Raw genomic sequence first — 16,221 nt, 5'->3', positions numbered from 1 at the left:
CCCTCGTTGACATAGTTTTATTTACAGCAGAAGAGACCCTGGCTGGGATGGCTGGTGGCACCGTGCCGGTGTGCACGGCAGGGGCATGTTCCTCCAGGAAAAGGACCCCGTTACCAACGAGCAGCCAAGGCAAAACATCCCCGAAAAAAGCAAGACTGTCGCTGCAATGTCCCGCCCCGGGGACATGTAGCAGAAGCCACTTCTCCTGTGGCAAATCCATGCTGGGGGCTGAGCCTTCAAAAATGTCATCAATCCCCCCGTGCATGCCCCCAGCACGGGCAAAGCACCCGCTTTGCTCCTGCAGCACCACGATTTTTATCGGCAATTCGTGCCAGAGAGGTCCTGGTGGGGTGTCAGGGTTCGGCTGCCTCTTTAGGGGTGCTGTGCTCAGCCCCGAGCCCCCCGTCGCCATCCTGGCCCTGCTGCCGTGCCCACCACTCCCGCAGCTCCTGGTACAGCTCTTGGTGCTCTTCCTTCCAGCGCGTGAACTTCTCCGAGGTGAGCGCAGCATCGCTGAGCAGCTGCTCCAGAGCCTGCAGCTCCACCAGCTTCGCCTGCCGAAAGGAAGGGCGTGTTTTTGGGGTGGCTGCCTGTGGGCAGGGGGCTTTGGGGGGGTCAGGGGGCTGCGGGGTCCCACCTTGAGCGTGCTCTGCAGGGCTCGCACCACGTGCACCTTCTCGTTGATGTGGGGGTTCTTGTTGCGTCGGATGAAGGACTTGCGGCACTGCTCCTGTGTCAGGAACCGCTGCCGCCCGATGAGGGACACCCCACCCTGCTTCAGGCACTGCATCAGGCACTCGAGATCCTCCCCGGCGGGGTCTGGGTGAAGAAAGAGGGCACCGTAGCAGGGCAGCAGCCCCAAAACCCCATGGGGCTGCCCCCGCGTGTGACCCTGCTCCGAGGGCATCCCGAGACATTACGTGGTTCGCACTCAAATACATCCCAACTTAGGTTACCCCCCCAGCACACACACACACACACACACACACACACATATATGCAAAAGGGTGGCCCTAACTTTGATTAAAGGGCACACACAAGGTGACAGAGTGAAAGATATCACACCCCCCCCCCAGCACCTACCCGTGGGCGAGCAGGGCCGGGGGCTGCCCTGGGGGCTGCTGGCTGCGCTGCTGGGTTCGCCGCTGGCTGGGAAGAGCTGGGCTTTCTCCGGGGCATTTGAAGAAGAGGGCAACCTCTTCTTTGGCTGCAGGAGAGACGGGACGGGAGGTAGATGAGTATTCTCCACCCCTTCCCCGGTATGTCCCCTAGGGCCACTCACCGAGTCGCATGCCTGCCTGGGGGACTCATCATCGGGGTCCTCAGCTTCTGTCTCGCTGTAGCAGTCTGGAGGCCATGGGGGAAGACAGTGGGAGTGGAGGGAGTGGGAAGCCCCAGGCTGCCCCTCCCCACCCCTCCCCAGAGCTGAGCATCACCCCAGCCCTCTTCTCAGGGACCATTTCTCACATTTCCCCCAAATCACAGGCAAAGCTCCCAGTGGTCCCACACAGGAGCTGTAGCACCAGGCATGGCTGCCCCACTGGGACCCACGGCTCCCCACAGGGTCCCCATCTCCCATGGGAGAACCGACCCTGTCTCCCACCCCAGGAAGGGCCTGTTACCTTCCTCCCTGTCCGGGACCGACTGGTGGGCCAGCGTGTACTTTGTTTTGGCTGTTATTAGGTGACTGACCCACCTGGGGAAAGAAAGGACGGAGAGACAGACAGAAGGAGGGTCATGGCCAGCCCAGTGTGGTGGGACCAGCACCGGCTGTTGCCCGTTGGCACGTTACTCACATGCTCAAATCAGCCAGTGTTTCTGCGGCGAAGATGAAGGGCTTGTACCTCTGATGGGAGAGCTGGAACACACTGGAGGAGGACAAGCAGGCGGCTGCCTTTGCTAATGCAGTTAGCTGGCACCAGAGCCAGCCCCGAACCCCCATCCAGCCTCCCCCGCACCGCAGCCCCGCTGTCCCAAGCAAGCCCAGGGGTTTGGGCTTTTCCCTGCCTGTTGGAGATGCTGTGGTCCTCAGCCTTGTCCCCAGTAACACCAGTAGTGCAATGCCCGTCTTGCTCAGAGCGTGGGCTCCCGTATTGCAAGATGGCCAGTCCTGCCAGCCCCGTGGGGACCCCACCAGCCCCATGGGGACATGCAGGTGGTACCCAGCAGGGCTCATCAGCATGTGCCCTTGGGACAGCATACCCCCTCCTTCCACCACCAGCCTGGAGGTCCATGGTGAGACAGAACCCACTCACTATTTCTTCTTCTGCTCCCTAGTGCTCTCCAGGTCATAGGTGGCCACGTTGATGAGTCCCGCAGCCTTCTCATCCTGCACAGGAGACAGCCGTGTCCACCACCTGCCCCGGCGCTGGGGATGGGAAAGCCCGGCTGCCCCAGGTGGGGGATGAGAACACCCACTGTCCCCACTCACGTTGGGGTGGTGGTACCAGTAGAGTGTGTGGCCCTTCAGCACAAACCAGCACCGCTTCCACTTCTGGGCCATGAAGCCCACGTGGTCCTTCTTCTTCAGGAGCCAGCCATCGCAGTCCACCCGGCCCAGGTCCCGGCACGAGACCCGCCGGCGGCTCAGCCTGGTCGCCACTCCTGCCGGCCGCAGCGAGGCGGGGGGGTGTCAAGAGCAGGGAAGGGGGAGCAGGGGGCAGAGCCCGAGAGAGCCCCCAGCCCCATTCACCCCAGACCTGGCAGGATCCCGCTCACCTTTTGGTCTGTGTCCTGTCTGGGGACTGCCCTGGATGGGGAGACAGAGATGAGCAGTTCGGGACAATTGAGCCCCCCCCGCCAGCAGCACCCCCAGCCCCTTAGGGACCCCCAACTCACACTCCCCGCAGCAGCGAGCTTGGAGAGGAACCCACCCCAGGCATTTCACCTCCCAGCTCAGGCGGGACATGAAGTCCTGCATGTGCCCCATTGATGTCCCCCCAGCGTCCCCCCCTGAGGCTCAGTGCTCCTCTCCCACCAGCTCTCACCTCCCCAGGGAGCCGGCTGGACTCTGCACCCCCAGTCCCTGCCGTGGGGGCTGGCGTGGGGCTGAGCACTGTGGCACAAGGTCCGGTGGCAGCAAGGGTGCCCAGGGAGCACGGGGTGCCCGATGAGGTGTCACCCTCCCACGTCACCTCCTCCGCAGCACCTGTAAACAGCAAGCAGGGCTGCAACCTCCCATCCCGGGGGGGAGAAATCGCTCCGTCCCCAGATGTCCCCTCCACTCCCCTCCTACCGTGGCCGGGCAGCCCTGGCAGCTCCTCCACGGTCGCCCCGGGCAGCCTCAAGTCCCGCTCTTCCCCTCCGTCCTCTTCGTCAGTGATGAGGTCCGGTGCTGAGTCTGGCCCTGAGTCCAAGTCGGCAGCAGTGCTGGGGGAAAAAGGGATCCCTGAGCTGGAAATCTCTTTGACCGCCACGGGGGTCCTGCTATCAGGGTCCGGCCGGCCCCGCACTTGCTTGGGGCACCCGCAGTTCTCCGTGCTCGAGGAGGAGCGGGGCTGGAGGTGACGGGGTGGCAGTGGTTTGGCACTGGTCCCACCAGCCTCCGCACTCCCCAGCAGGGTCTCAGCCCAGCCCGACAGCTCCTGCCCAGCTCGCCCGTGCTGCCACGGGCTCCGCGCAGGCCTTTCCATTCCGGGAGAGAAGGGTCACGTCTAAATATAGTTTCAACCCCATTAAAACGTTACCAAGTGAATGGATTACAAACACAACTACTTTTTTTTTTTTTTGGTTCCTTAAGACTACTGGCAGCTTCCCGGGCTGCTTGCAGGCAGCCGCCACGCTGCCAGCACCTCTCCCCTAGAAAGAGCTGGGAAGGGGCCTTCAGTGCACCCAAAAACCTCCGTGCTGGCCAGGCTGGGGGTGTCGGGGTGTCAGGGGATGGGGCTCACCTGGAGGTCAGGGACACGGGGCTGCCCGGGCACTCGCCGCTCCTGGTGCCGGGGTGATCCGCGGCATCCAAAAATGCTCCCGGGAGCTGTGGATGGAGCGTCAGGGCCAGCCCGCATCCCACCACGGTCCCACAGAGCTTTAGGGACCACCAAGGTGATGGGAGATGACCAGCTCCAAGCATCCCTGTCTGGTTCCCAGCGCAGCACTGGGGCTGTACTGGGAGTACTGGGATCACTCACCTGCTGCCTGGGAGAGGTGGGTGAGCTGGGCAGGTCGAGGGGGATCTTCTTGAGCACCAGCGTCACCCCGCTCGCCTTCTCCAGCAGCTTCTTCGCCAGGTTGACGCGTGTCCAACCCACCTGCACACACCCCCTGGTGACCCATGGGACACGGCTCCGGCCCCACGCTGCCCCACAGCCACCCGGCCCCATGCACCCTCCCAGCCCCACGGCTCCCGCATCCCCCAAACCCTCCCTGGCCACAGGTCCCACATTCCCCAAATCCTCCTCTCCAGCGGCTCCCGCATCCCCCAAACACCCCCAGCAGTGGCTCCCGCGTCTCCCCCCACCTTTCCCAGCCACGGCTCCTGCATTCTGCGGATCACAGCTCCCGTGTCCCCCCAAATCCTCCTGCCTGCAGGTCCCCTGTCCCCCCCAAATCCTCCCACCCGCAGCCACCACGTTCCCCCCAATCCTCCCAGCCCTGCAGCTTCCCGTCCACGACTTCACTGCCAAAACCAGCACCACCCTCGAGCCCCCGTCCTCCCCGACTCACCACGACCTGCTCATTGACCTGCACGATCTCGTCTCCGGGCAGGATGTGGCCCCCGTGGACGGCCAAGACCTGGGGCAGAGGCAGGGTGGGAGTGGGGTGCCGAGCCCCGGGCATTCGCCCCCCCCACACCCCCTCCAGCTAATCCACACTCAGGAGCTCTCCCAGCTGGGGAGAATGGCGGGGGGGTTAACCATTAACCGGCAGCCTGACCTTGCACAGCACCAGCCGGAGCGGTTGATGGGATTGGGATATGGAGGAGGACTCCTACCACGGCCCAGGCTGTGCTCACTCGTGAGATGAGTTGCACGGTCTCAGCTGCAGGCAGCCACCCCAAGCTCTGGGTTATGGGGGATGGATTAGGGCCCTAAAAGAGGCTTGCGGGATCCGGCTGGATGGGATACAACTGGGGTGGGTGGTATTCCCCATGGCAGGCACTAAAAGGGGGTGACGGAGGGACAGGGTGGCACAGGGTGGGGGTGACCGTCTCACTCACCTCCGAGGTGGCTGCGGACACGAAGTGCAGGCAGGAGCTGGTGGAAGTGATGTTGAAGCCCTGGGGGGGGGGCAGAACAGGAGGAAGGTGGTATAAGTGGGGTGCAGAGGGTGCCAGGGGGTCCTGGGGGGCAGCAGGCACTCACCAGCAGGGTGGTGAGGAGTGGCGGGGGGCTCCCCACGGGGGCAGAGGGCAGCGTCAGGGTGTCAGGGGACGGCGGGGTGCTCCCCCACGGGCTGGGGGGCAGCTTTGGGGTGTCAGGGGATGCTGGGGGGCTGCCCCATAGGCCACGGGGCAGCGACAGGCTGTCGGGGGACATCGGGGGGCTGCCCTGCAGGCCGGGGGGTAGCGCCAGCCCCACGCACTGAAGCACAGCCCTGCGATCCAGCAGCGCCGGGGGGCTGCAGCCCACGATGCTCTCGCAGATGCCCACGATGTGCTGGCACTGCGGGTGACAGCGGGGGGGCTAAGGGGGGGCCCTGGCAACACTGGGCCCCCCCCATGCCTGCCATCCCCTCCTCACCCAGCACTTACAATCCACAGGATCCGGCTGTCCCTCTCAGCTGCAGGACAATCCTGGGGAGGGGGGACAGGACACGGGGCTGAGTGGGATGGGATGGCTCAGCCCCCCTTCCATCCCAGTTGAGGGGGGGCCTGCAGGGAAGCCCCTTGTACCACATTCCCCCTGACGCCAGCTCTCCCCCTAACTCCAGCAGGCAGAGCTTTGGGGGACAGGAGAGCAGACGGCTGGCTCCCCCCCCATTCCCCCCACTCCGCGCCCATCACCGTGGCCTCGGGGCAGGGCAGCCGCCCTGGGCACCCACCGCCTGCAGCGTCTCTGCCAGCTGGACGCAGAGCAGGACGATGTCCCGGCTGGCCGAAAAGTCATTGAGGGTGGAGAAGAGGTACCTGGAGGTGGGGGGGGGAATGGGACAGAGAGCTCAGCCCCAGGCACGGGGGGCACCCAGCACCCATGGGTGCCCCCACCCGCCCCGGACCTGTTGAGCCAGGAGAAGAGCCCCTTGGCAGCACCGACCAGGTCGACGATTTGGGCCAGGAGGGTGAGGGGGGGTGGCCGGTGGTCAGCCCCCGCCGGCAGCCCCCCCAGCACCAGGCTCTGGGTGCCCTGCGCCAGCTCCCGCAGCCTCTCCGTCAGCGTCCGCAGGCTGGTGCTCGCCAGCCCTGTGTCCTGGGGCGGGGGGGCACAGGGACATGGGTGCCGGGGTACAGAAGGGCAGTGGGGGTCTCTGGGGTGCCTCCACGTCCCCGCCTTCCCCCAACGCAGGGTACCCCCGAATCCCACCCCCTACCCAGGCCAGGGTGCCCCCACATTCCCCCCTCTACCCAGCCCAGGGTACCCCTGTGTCCCCACTTCCACCCAGCCCAAGGTGCCCCCACACACCCACCCCTCCAGCCCAGGGTGCCCCCATGTCCAGTCCAGGGTCCCTCCATGTCATCGTGTCCGTGCCCCCCCACCTCCACCCAGTCCAGGGTCCCTCCATGTCCCGTCCCCCCCACCTCCACCCAGCCCAGGGTGCACCCACCCACTCCCCCCCACCCCCTTTCCACCACGGGAACCCCGCAGCACCCACGGGTGCTGACACCCACCAGGGCTCGGAGCTGCTCCACCGCCTCCAGCAGCAGCTCCTGGTGCCCCAAGCGCCGCACTCCCAGTGCCTCCAGTGCCCCCGCCGACAGCCCCAGCAGGTCGAGCCCCGACAGCCCCCAGGCCTCGAAGGGGTACCCCTGTACGGCCGCATCCAGCCCTGCCCACAGCCCTGCCCTAGCACCAGCCGGACACCGAGGGGGGGGTAGACCCAGCACCCCCCCACCAGTGTCCCTGCTGGCCGACTCCAGGCTGCTAGGAGGGACCCCTCTGTGTGACGAGTTCGCCCGGTCTCAGCCGAGATGGCGCGTATGGCCGGACGCCCACCCCGCCACCGGTTGGATTCAGGGACAGACCCCCCCTTTGCCCCCCCACCAGGGACAAGGGGTGAGGGACAAGAAAGGGCTGCCACCTCCCCCAGCCACACCAGGCCACCCACACGTCCCTAAGCTGGGGACAACCCACCCCAAACCTCCCACCCCAGGGCCAGCAGCGGGGCGTCCCCCCCTAGGTTTTGGGGGTAGGGGGGTCAGCCAGGACACGGAGGGTGGGGAGGCCTCACCTCGGAGCCAAGCGGCTGCCCGCGCGGGGCTCCAGGCACCCACGGGTTCCATGGCGGCCAGGCCGGAACCGGTGGCGGGAGCGACTGCTCACCTGCGCCAGGGACGGGCGGCCCCATTGGCGCAACCGCGTGCCGCTCACCACGGCCTCCCCGCCGCACCCGGGGGCCTCCCGCCCAGTACGGCCCAGTACGACCCTGCGGGGCGAGGCCCCGCGACGCGCCCCGGTGAGTCACGGGCAAGGAGGGTGACGCATGGCTGCCGAAACACCCCCCTGCACCCCTCCCCAGCCTCAGTTTCCCCCTCAGCTGCAAGACGAGGTGTGCGTTGTGTCGTCCCCCCCCCGCCCCTGCACACGGCGAGGGCTGAGTCCCAACAGAACTCATGACACTAGTGGGCGTCCCCTCGGTGCCCTGTGGGCACGAGGTTTGGCCACACAGACCCCTGGGAGAGCCTGGGGGGACCCCCTGCTCAACCGCCCTCCCCACCACCCGGGGATTTTGGGGGTCACTCCACTCCCCCCAAGGCACAATTCCCACCCTTTCCTTTGCAAGTGGGGAAACTGAGGCAGGGAGCAGCCCACACAGAGGCCTGCAGACGTGCTGAGCCCAGCTCTCCTGCCCTCCCCCCCCCCACCCCAAAATCTGCCCTGGCCCCCCCCCGCCAGCGCCTCGGTGCCCGTCTCCCCCCCGCCCCGGCGTGTGCGCTTGGGGGAGCAGCGGGCGCTGATCGCGGCTGACAGCTGCTCGGCGTTTGCCGGGTGCGTGCCGCCCTTTCCGAGGGGACCGCAGAGCCGGCAGGCGGGTGGGTGACAGACGCAGACCCCGCTTCGTGGTCGGGGTACGGGGGGGGTCTTGGGGTTGGGAGCAGGGTGGCGGGGGCCCCCCCGCTACTGACCTGCGGGGTCTGATCCTGCTGCTCCCCGCCACGCCATGATTATCCGCCCCAGACGCTTAACTCCGGGGTACTTCCGTCTGCTCCAGGTAAGGGGGGAGCAGGGGTTGGGGGGGGGGGGGAGCCTGCAGGGACCCCCAGGACCCCACCTAGGTTGCCCACCGTGGAAGCCATGCCCGGCCATATCCTGGCTCCATGTTAGCACCAGTGGTGCTGCTGGTGGAGCTTCGCTAACCCTGCATGGGGCACCCCAAAAGCATCCCTGGATGCCCCGGGGCGGGGGGGGGGGGGGGCCACAAAGCTGTCCCCCATCGCCCCTACATCCCAGCCGAGCGTGATGGGGACATTCAGGGCACGGCCTCAGGTCCCCTGACCCTGGGGGGTTTGGGGTTCAGGGTCTCGCAGCGCTCCCCTCTCCTCTCCTTTCTCCCCCCACAGATGCAGCTGGCGGCGGGGCGCAGGGCCGAGCCGGGGGGGCGATTGCTGACCCCCCTGGCCCTGCTACTGGCGGCTGCTGGGCTCTGCCTCTCCTTCTACAGCGCCCGGAGGATGGCCAGCCCCACCAAAGCCCCCCCAGAGCCATGAGGAGGGGGCTGGGGTCCCCCTCTGCCCGCTGTCCACCCCCCCACCCCACGCCCGAACGGAGCTGAGCTGCCGGATGCGGATCCTTTCCAGCTGATCTGCGCCACATCCAGCCCTTCCCTCCATGCCTGGGCGGTGCGATGCCCCGGGGCTTGGGGACATGCACCTCTGTCCCCCTCTCCGTCCCCATTTTCGGGAGCCGGTTCAACAACCAGGATGGAGAACGGAGAAGCCACCTCCAGAGCCGCCAGCTGAGCCCCTGACCGAACCGCTGCGAGACACCACGATCCCGCCGCAACACGAACAGAGCCTGAACGGATAGATGGATGGACGATGGAGCCTGGTGCTGTGTCCATCTCCATCTTCTCCCCAAGCAGAAGGGGCCTGGGGTGGCCCCTTGCACCCCGCTGGCAGCCAACGCAGCCCCCCCCATCCCTGCGTGGGGGGGACCGCGTTGTGGCCGCAGCCAGCCTGGCCCTGCGGAAAGGAGGTCAGCGCCGAAAGCCGTTAGGTAACGCGGCGGGGAGGGCTGGGACCAGACCGACCTCTGCAACAACGGGGTCGGGGGGAGACGGGGCCACGGGGTCAGCGACGTGTCCCCTGGGCAGGCACGTCCCGCTGGGATGGGGTCTGCAACCTTCCCGGTCCCCCTCGCACTCAGCAAACCCACGCAGAGCTGCAGCATTTCATCTCCCCGGAGCTGGAGACAAATCCGGGCGGGCTGTGTAGAAATAAACCCTTTCCTGCTGAGCACAGCTGTGTTGTCACTCTGCTTTTCTGCTGCTCCAGCCCAGAGCCCCATCCCCGGCTGGGCAGGAGGGTCAAACCTCTGGCCTGAGGGTTTTGCTGCCAGGGCTGCATCGGCAAAGATCCGCTCTGCAGGAATTCGCAGCAGCGGGTGGTGGCATCGTCAAAGTCCCCCAAAAGCCAGGCAGGCGGAGGAAGGGTCAGCAGCGGGATCACAGCAGCATCAGGCTGGTGGACGTGAGGCGGGGAGGCTGACCACACCACACACGCAGCCCCAGCCGTCTGGGAAGATGAAATCACTTGCAGGCGTTGGGTTTTTAGGGGACAGGAGCCTAAAAGTCTCCTTGCCGGGGGGACACCAGCAGTCCCCTCTCAGGGCCCAAACGGGCAGGGCCAGCACAACGAGCAGCTCGCCATACAGACCCAAGTGCTTGATAAAGAGCTCACTCAAGCACATAATCCTCCCAAAAAGCAGCCCCGTATCTGCTACCAGTAGGCTGGGAACCCCCTGCCAGGAGGGCAAAGCAGAAGCAGCTTTACCACCCTGCTAGAGCAGGAGCATCGGGACGAGGCCATTCCTCTGGGCTGGCACAGACGCTGGCAGTATTCCCCTTGGAGTGCTCGGGAAAAGCATAACACCGAGACATTGTCCTCTACCCCAAGGGGCGGCTGCCACCCTCCATCCAGGGCCTGGGTCACACTCAGAGAGAGCTCTCAACACTGCCGGCCTGTCGGTTGACATACTTTAATGGGCGAGTCACCAGGATCAACCTCTGACCCAAGGAGAGAGGCCTAAAACCGCTCTAAAAACAAAGAGACGAGTGTACAGTCATGCCAGCGCTTAGGGAACAAGCCGCTTGCCCCTTCCCCGAGAAGAAGGATGCACAGCGAGGGCACCCGGGGTCTCGCTGGCTCCTTCTCCTCATTAGTGCTCTGGCGAGGAGGGCTGGCAAGGAGGAGCGGCGCGTTTGCTTGCTGGCAGGCTGCGCCGGGGCACTTTTTTTCCTCACAAAGCTGAAGACAAAGATGCCCTTACGGAGCCGCCCGGCCCCTCAGTCCGCTGCGCTCAGCTGGATGCCTCCATCTCGACGACTTCCTCGAGCGGTTGGGTCTGCACTTCCACCTTCTTCGGGGGGATGTAGGAGCCCATGCCGGCGGCGCGCTCAGCCTCCTCCTGTGTATACGGTGCCTCCCGCAGCTGCTTCAGCCTGTGGGGAAGGCAGAGAGGAGGGCTGAAGCCGTCCACCACAGCTCCTCAAAACAAGACCGGCCCCAAAACGACGCCGTCACCTGCCTCACCCCGACGAAATAGGGGCAAGGGGCTGCGACCTGCTCCGGGGCCCCGCTCAGGCTCCCCCTTACCTCTTCTTGTGCACCTTGGACCTGAAGTGCTCCTTCATGCTGGTCAGGTCCACGAAGTAGCGCCTGGGGTGGGGGGACAAGAAGCCGGGGGTTAGGGGGCCCTGAAATGGGAGTGGGGCTGGGGAGAGCCCTACGGAGGGGCCAGGGACCCCCCCCCAAACCCCTGGGACCAGCCCCACCGGGCCAGGGTCCCCCCCAAAACCAGAACAAGCTCCTTACAAGGCCCAGAGTCCCCCCCAAGACCAGGACAAGATCTCCCCCCGCCAAAGGGATCAGAGCCCCCCTCGCCAGGATCACACACACCCCCCCCCCCCAGGAGCCAGGGACCATCCCCTGGACCAGAACAACCCCCTCCCAGGGGGCAGGGACCCCCCCCAGCACCAAGACACCCCCCCTCCAAAGGGTTAAAGCCCTCCCCAGACCCCCCCCCCCCCCGACCAGGACCCCCCCCACCCCGGCCCACACACGCGCAGTGCAGGCAGTAGAACTGGGCGCAGCCGGGCAGGTCGGGGTCGGGTTCCTGCCGCAGCAACCGAGCAGCGTTCTCGGGCCGTAGGTCCCCGTGAATCTCATCCAGGTCTCGTCGGCGCCGCTTCGTCTTCAACTGCCGGGCCAACGAGTGCGCCCGGTGAGCCCCGGTACGGCGGCCATTGCGCGGTGACATGGCGGACCCACGCCGGGAGAATGCGCCGTAGTGCGCAGGCGCAGGCATAGGCCCCGCCCCACGCCCGTACACCCCGCCCAGGAGACGGCAAACCACGCCTGTGTGGCGGCAAACCACGCCTGTGTGGCGGCAAACCACGCCCACGCAACCGCAAACCACGCCCATAGACCGCAAGACCACGCCCATTTAGGGGTAGGCCACGCCCCCAGGCTCAGCCCTGTATCTCTGCCTGACGGCCGTGGCCAGCCCCGCTCCAACCGGGGCCGGTGAACGGTCCCGGGGGCCAGCCGAGTCCCCAAGGGTCCCCAGCACCCGGTGGCAGCCGTCCCCAGGTTGTCCCCGTAGCGGGACACAGGGCCTGGCCTCGGGGCAGGGGGTGACGGGATCCGGTCCTGCCCCGGTCACTGGTGTGATGAGCTGGGGAGGGCTCAGCACACCGTGTCCCAGCACTGATCGTGTTTCCTCCGCTCTGGGTGATCAATTATAAATGAGGACCCACGGCACGGGGGGGACGGAATGTGTGAGGAGCGCCGAGCCCCAGCGCCTCCTCTGCACTGTGGGCTTGGGGTGACCCCAGCCTTGGGGAGGGTCCCCTAGGGGTGAGGGGCACTGGGGGGCTGGGGCAGGGAGGTGGAGGGGGGGGGAGGTTGAGGGTGACCAGAGCAGCTGCCCCTGCGCTGCCCCCGGCTCAGGCCGGGCTCAGGTTCCCCTTTGTGCATTGGAAGTGGCCCCTGAAAGTTTAATGAAGCCACTGGATCGCCGGGGAGGCACGGGGGGGGCGCCCAGCCCCCCACCCCTCCTGCTCCCCACGGCACCCGCCGGCTTCTGGCCCCGCTGAGCCCCTCACCATGACCCAGGGCTTCTGGAGGATCTACAAGGCCAAAGTGCTGCAGACACTGGGGGGGACGCGGGCGGACGGAGCGCTGCAGGAGGAGGTAGGGTGTGTGTGTGGGGGTGACCGCCAAGCCTGGGTCCCCCCAAAGCGGGGTGACAAACCTCCCTGCCCTCCCCCTGCCTGCACCCCTGTCCTCACGTGGGGGTTTCGTTGCAGGGAGACCCCCCCGAGCTGATGGAGACGGCCGAGACACCCAGGCTGATGGAGGAGGGACCCAGCCCCGTGTCCCAGCTGGCGAGGAAGGTGAGGAGGAGGCTGGGGGGGAAGCGGGGGGCCGGGGGGGCCTGCTGGGACCTTGGGGTCCCCGGTGAGCCCAATGCTGCCTCCCCCGCAGGTGCAGGGGGTGGGTGCCCGGGGCTGGCGGACACTTTCGTCCCTCTTCACCAGCGAGGATGAGCACCAGCTGCTCAGCCCAGAGTCCTGCGCAGACCAGTAAGTTGCAGCTCGGGGTGGGGGGGGGCACACACCCCAGAGCCTGGATCCAGCCCCTGGGAATTGTGGAGCCCCCACATCCCCCTGTTCCATCACCTCATCCCCCTCCACTGCCTATACCTGTGGGCCTGGGCTGGGGGGCAGCAGGGAGGGAGCCGGCATGGAGGGGGGGTATTGGGGGGGTTGGGGGTCCCAGTCCCTGGCCACTGCGGGACCCGGCAAGAAGGGACCCCACACCGACGTCCCCATCCCCGCTCCCTCTCCAGCCCGCTGGCCACCTCGCCGCCCGAGCCACCCCCCTCCGAGAAGGCACCCGGCTTTTGGGATCTCTTTGCTACCAAGTGGCAGCAGGTGTCGGGGCCGGACAAGGCGGTGCCCCCCCCGGAACCGGGTGAGAGCCCCGGGGAGCCGCCGGGTGACGATGGCAGCGACCTGCGGGAGCCAGAGGAAGGGGCCTTCCGCTGGGGCTTCTTGGCTGGCAAACTGGCCGAAATCAGGAACAAGAATGCCCCCAAGGGCAACTAGAGGAGGACGTGCTGGCCGGACTCTCCAAGTGGGCAGCCCCCTGCCCGCACCCAAGGGCTCCGCGGTGGGTTTCGGCAACGTGTCTGCACTAAAGATCCTGAGGTGCCCCTTTTCCCCAAGCCCTGCCTGGTGCTTTCTTTGCCCTTGATCCCCCCCCCGGCAGCCCCGTCACCCCTGGAGCAGCACGACCCCCACGGTGGGGATGGGGAGCTGCTACCCCCCCACCCTGAAGCATTCCCCCCCCAAGCCCGGGCTCTGCCCGCACAAACCACACACACTGCCAGGCTAGAAAAAAAACGACAAAAATCAAGTTTATTCAGCGCTGCTCTGGCCTCAGCAGCCCCTTTTCTGGGGAAGAGGGGGCTGTGGGGTGGGCACTGCCCGCGACAGGGGGGGCTCAGGCTCTGCCCACCCCCCCCCCAGTCTGCAGCTGGTGCAGGACACGAGCGGCCGACGGGGGCTGTGGGCCCATCCCACCACCTTGGGCTGGAGACAGGGAGGATGGAGAAGATGGGTCACAGCAGGGGACAGCAGCCTGCCAGCCCTGGGGTCAAGGAGAGAGTCACCCAGGGGACCCCCTTCCCCTCAGGTACCCCCATCCCTGGGTCTGGGGTAGACCTGGTGGCCCTCCCAGCCAGCAGCAGCCCCACGGCACGAGGACCGTGGATGCCACCAGCCCATCGGCCACATTCACCGAGGGCGAGGGGCCACATCCAGCCAAACGGGAACCACACGGACGTCCTCGTCCCCGGCCAGGCTGCCTCCGCTCAGACGGTGGATTCCTTGGCGGCCGCCCAGGCTCTCTGGCAGCCATAGAGCCACTTGATGACGCGGGCATTGCGTTCCACCACCGAAACGGTGGAGCCAAGCCGGGCATCCTGCTCCTCCTCACCCAGCCCCACGTTCCCCTCGCTGCCCTCCGAGGCCTGCCCGGGCTCCGACTCGCAGGAACCGGGATGCCGAGTCGAGGCGTTGTCCCAGCCCGCTGGTCCGAACCGCTCCCGTCCCAGCAGCTCCACCAGTGCCCGGTCCAGCCCGCAGTAATTAAAGAACCGCTCCTTCTCCGAGAGCGGCAGGGAGACGCGCAGAGCCAGCGCCTGCTTGCCGGGGGGCTCAGGGGGCTGCGCCATGGGGCTGCTGGGCAGAGGGAAGATGCCACCGCCACCACCGCCGCCGCTGCTGGCACCCGGCGTCCTCACCTCCTCCTTCTCCGCGGGCACCCACAGCATGGGGGTCTCGGGGCTCAGGGGGGCCGGCGGCCCCTCACCCAGCCCCCTGGCTGGGGGGGAGCTGGGGGGCTTGTTTCTGAGGGGTCCCTGGAAGAGGCGTCGCACCAGCCCGGAGCCCTTGGCATTTTCTTTGTCACCACCTGGACAGTCCCGTTTCTGCCGGTAGATGATGAGGGAGTCGGGTCTCAGCAGGCGTCTGCCGCCGGTCCGGCGCGACACAGGGGACTGGGGGCACGGCAGCTTCCTGGGACCCTCCCGGCTCAGCTCTGAGCCCTGACACAACTCGTTACACTGTTGGCGGGCAAGGAGGCGCCGGCTGCGGGGGGAGAACCGGGGCGAACAGCTTCGCAGCGCCGGCTCCTGCCGGCTGTTGATGACCTGTTGGGATTTGACGTATTTGGCCTTGTCGGCCTCCAGCCGCTCCACGGCGCTGGGTCTCCGGCCCCCACTGCCCCCCGACTCCTGCGGACACTCGGGGCCTCGGTTCAGCCAGGCCAGGGGGGAGCTGCGGCCACGGGCCACGAGGCGCAGGTTGCTGGAGGTGCAGACGGCAAGAGGGGGGCTGCTCAGGGGTACCATTGCCCCCCAACCCCAAAATTGCACCCCTGGTTGTTCTGCTCCCCTCCTGAGTGGCTGGGGGGGGTGTCCGGTGCTGCGGCTGGGGAGGTTCACGAAGCTTCACACGGATCCTGGATTCAGCCCTGGGAGGAGAGAGGAGAGTTGGGGTTAATGCTGAGGATGCAGAAGTGGCAGGAGAATGTTGGGGGGTGAAGCGGAGCTTAAGGGGGGGGTGATCCCCTCAATCCCACGCCAAGCAGCCGGGCAGCAGGCAGCGAGCCCTGCCAGCCCAGGCAGGAAGAATCCACGGGCAGGAAGAGAGAAGCGCCGAGCATCCGCCGGCTTCACCCGCATCCCAGGAGCAGCTTCCAACAGGAAAAAATACCGGAGCCCGGCCACCTTATCTTTCCGAGTGCAGGGACAACAAGAACAAATCCTGTGCGCAGGAGAGCTGGCGAGCTGCCCCGGCTGGGCCCGTGCCTGGTGGCAGCAGGGAAGGGGCCGGGGGATGTTTTGGGGTCTCCGTGCCGTGCTCCCCGCAGTCAGGCCAGGCTCGGCTGCCTTGGAGGGAAGGTACCTCTCCTGCTCGATGCGTGGGGGGCCATGGAGCAAAGGGGCTTTTATTAGCCCTGGGGTGTGATGGCTCTTGCTCAGCTGTACCCGAGCATCCGTGCGGGTCTGGGCTGTGAATCCGGCTATGGAGGTGGGAGCTGGGGGAAGGGGATCTGGAGCCTGAGCCGATGGCTGTAAATGCCCAAAGCAGATGGTTTTGCTGAGCAGAAGAGGCCCAAATGGCCACAAAGAGCCACCCCACTGCCAGCGGCTGACCCAGCACCGCCGCCTCCCCAGGTGACAGCAGGGACATGGGATTGGGCAGAGCAGGACTCACTAGAGAGCAAACAGCCCGGGAGCCCTCTGCCCACGCACATCCACACACAGCCCACGGGCTTCATGGCTGGTGTACAGATGGGGAAACTGAGGCACGCTGTTTGTCTGGTCCTGCACTCCC

General features: G+C 66.6%; 4 protein-coding genes and 1 long non-coding RNA gene across 7 annotated transcripts; 2 read left to right on the top strand and 3 right to left on the bottom strand.

Annotated features, from left to right (window-relative positions):
* Window position 1: 1 nt before the first annotated feature.
* On the bottom strand, window positions 2-7,490 carry CNKSR1 (connector enhancer of kinase suppressor of Ras 1). Its single transcript, XM_069803203.1, has 21 exons — window positions 7,327-7,490; window positions 6,767-6,924; window positions 6,157-6,347; window positions 5,983-6,067; window positions 5,693-5,734; window positions 5,304-5,603; window positions 5,159-5,218; window positions 4,666-4,734; window positions 4,131-4,250; window positions 3,891-3,976; window positions 3,236-3,369; window positions 2,988-3,148; window positions 2,719-2,749; window positions 2,432-2,604; window positions 2,256-2,329; window positions 1,797-1,868; window positions 1,623-1,696; window positions 1,283-1,347; window positions 1,084-1,207; window positions 638-819; window positions 2-554 (listed from the first exon to the last, which is right to left on the bottom strand). Exons 1-21 carry the CDS (start codon window positions 7,376-7,378, stop codon window positions 354-356), a joined length of 2,454 nt encoding a protein of 817 aa, XP_069659304.1. The 5' UTR covers window positions 7,379-7,490; the 3' UTR covers window positions 2-353.
* Window positions 7,491-7,848: 358 nt separating this feature from the next.
* On the top strand, window positions 7,849-9,555 carry LOC138689442 (uncharacterized). Its single transcript, XR_011328276.1, has 2 exons — window positions 7,849-8,307; window positions 8,657-9,555. It is a non-coding gene; the product is annotated as an uncharacterized lncRNA (long non-coding RNA).
* A 721-nt stretch (window positions 9,556-10,276) lies between these two features.
* Window positions 10,277-11,620, bottom strand: ZNF593 (zinc finger protein 593). The gene is made up of 3 exons (XM_069803202.1): window positions 11,377-11,620; window positions 10,910-10,972; window positions 10,277-10,755 (listed from the first exon to the last, which is right to left on the bottom strand). The coding sequence occupies exons 1-3, from the start codon at window positions 11,571-11,573 to the stop codon at window positions 10,614-10,616; spliced, it is 402 nt and encodes a 133-aa protein (XP_069659303.1). The 5' UTR covers window positions 11,574-11,620; the 3' UTR covers window positions 10,277-10,613.
* A 179-nt stretch (window positions 11,621-11,799) lies between these two features.
* On the top strand, window positions 11,800-13,542 carry C16H1orf232 (chromosome 16 C1orf232 homolog). 3 transcript variants are annotated; one of them, XM_069803200.1, is made up of 5 exons: window positions 11,800-12,046; window positions 12,431-12,508; window positions 12,625-12,711; window positions 12,803-12,900; window positions 13,167-13,542. In XM_069803200.1, the coding sequence occupies exons 3-5, from the start codon at window positions 12,643-12,645 to the stop codon at window positions 13,423-13,425; spliced, it is 426 nt and encodes a 141-aa protein (XP_069659301.1). In that variant the 5' UTR covers window positions 11,800-12,046; window positions 12,431-12,508; window positions 12,625-12,642; the 3' UTR covers window positions 13,426-13,542. The 3 variants fall into 3 exon arrangements, with proteins under 3 accessions (XP_069659301.1, XP_069659302.1, XP_069659299.1); XM_069803201.1 differs by lacking the exon at window positions 12,431-12,508; XM_069803198.1 differs by lacking the exon at window positions 11,800-12,046 and having other exon boundaries at window positions 12,228-12,508.
* A 169-nt stretch (window positions 13,543-13,711) lies between these two features.
* On the bottom strand, window positions 13,712-15,238 carry FAM110D (family with sequence similarity 110 member D). Its single transcript, XM_069803195.1, has one exon. The coding sequence runs from the start codon at window positions 15,231-15,233 to the stop codon at window positions 14,193-14,195; it is 1,041 nt and encodes a 346-aa protein (XP_069659296.1). The 5' UTR covers window positions 15,234-15,238; the 3' UTR covers window positions 13,712-14,192.
* Window positions 15,239-16,221: the final 983 nt, after the last annotated feature.

Source organism: Haliaeetus albicilla, chromosome 16 (assembly GCF_947461875.1).
Source record: "Haliaeetus albicilla chromosome 16, bHalAlb1.1, whole genome shotgun sequence".
In the NCBI taxonomy this organism is placed as follows: Eukaryota; Metazoa; Chordata; class Aves; order Accipitriformes; family Accipitridae; genus Haliaeetus; species Haliaeetus albicilla.
Note: the sequence above shows the minus strand (reverse complement) of the source record. Positions and strands in the feature narration are given on the sequence as shown.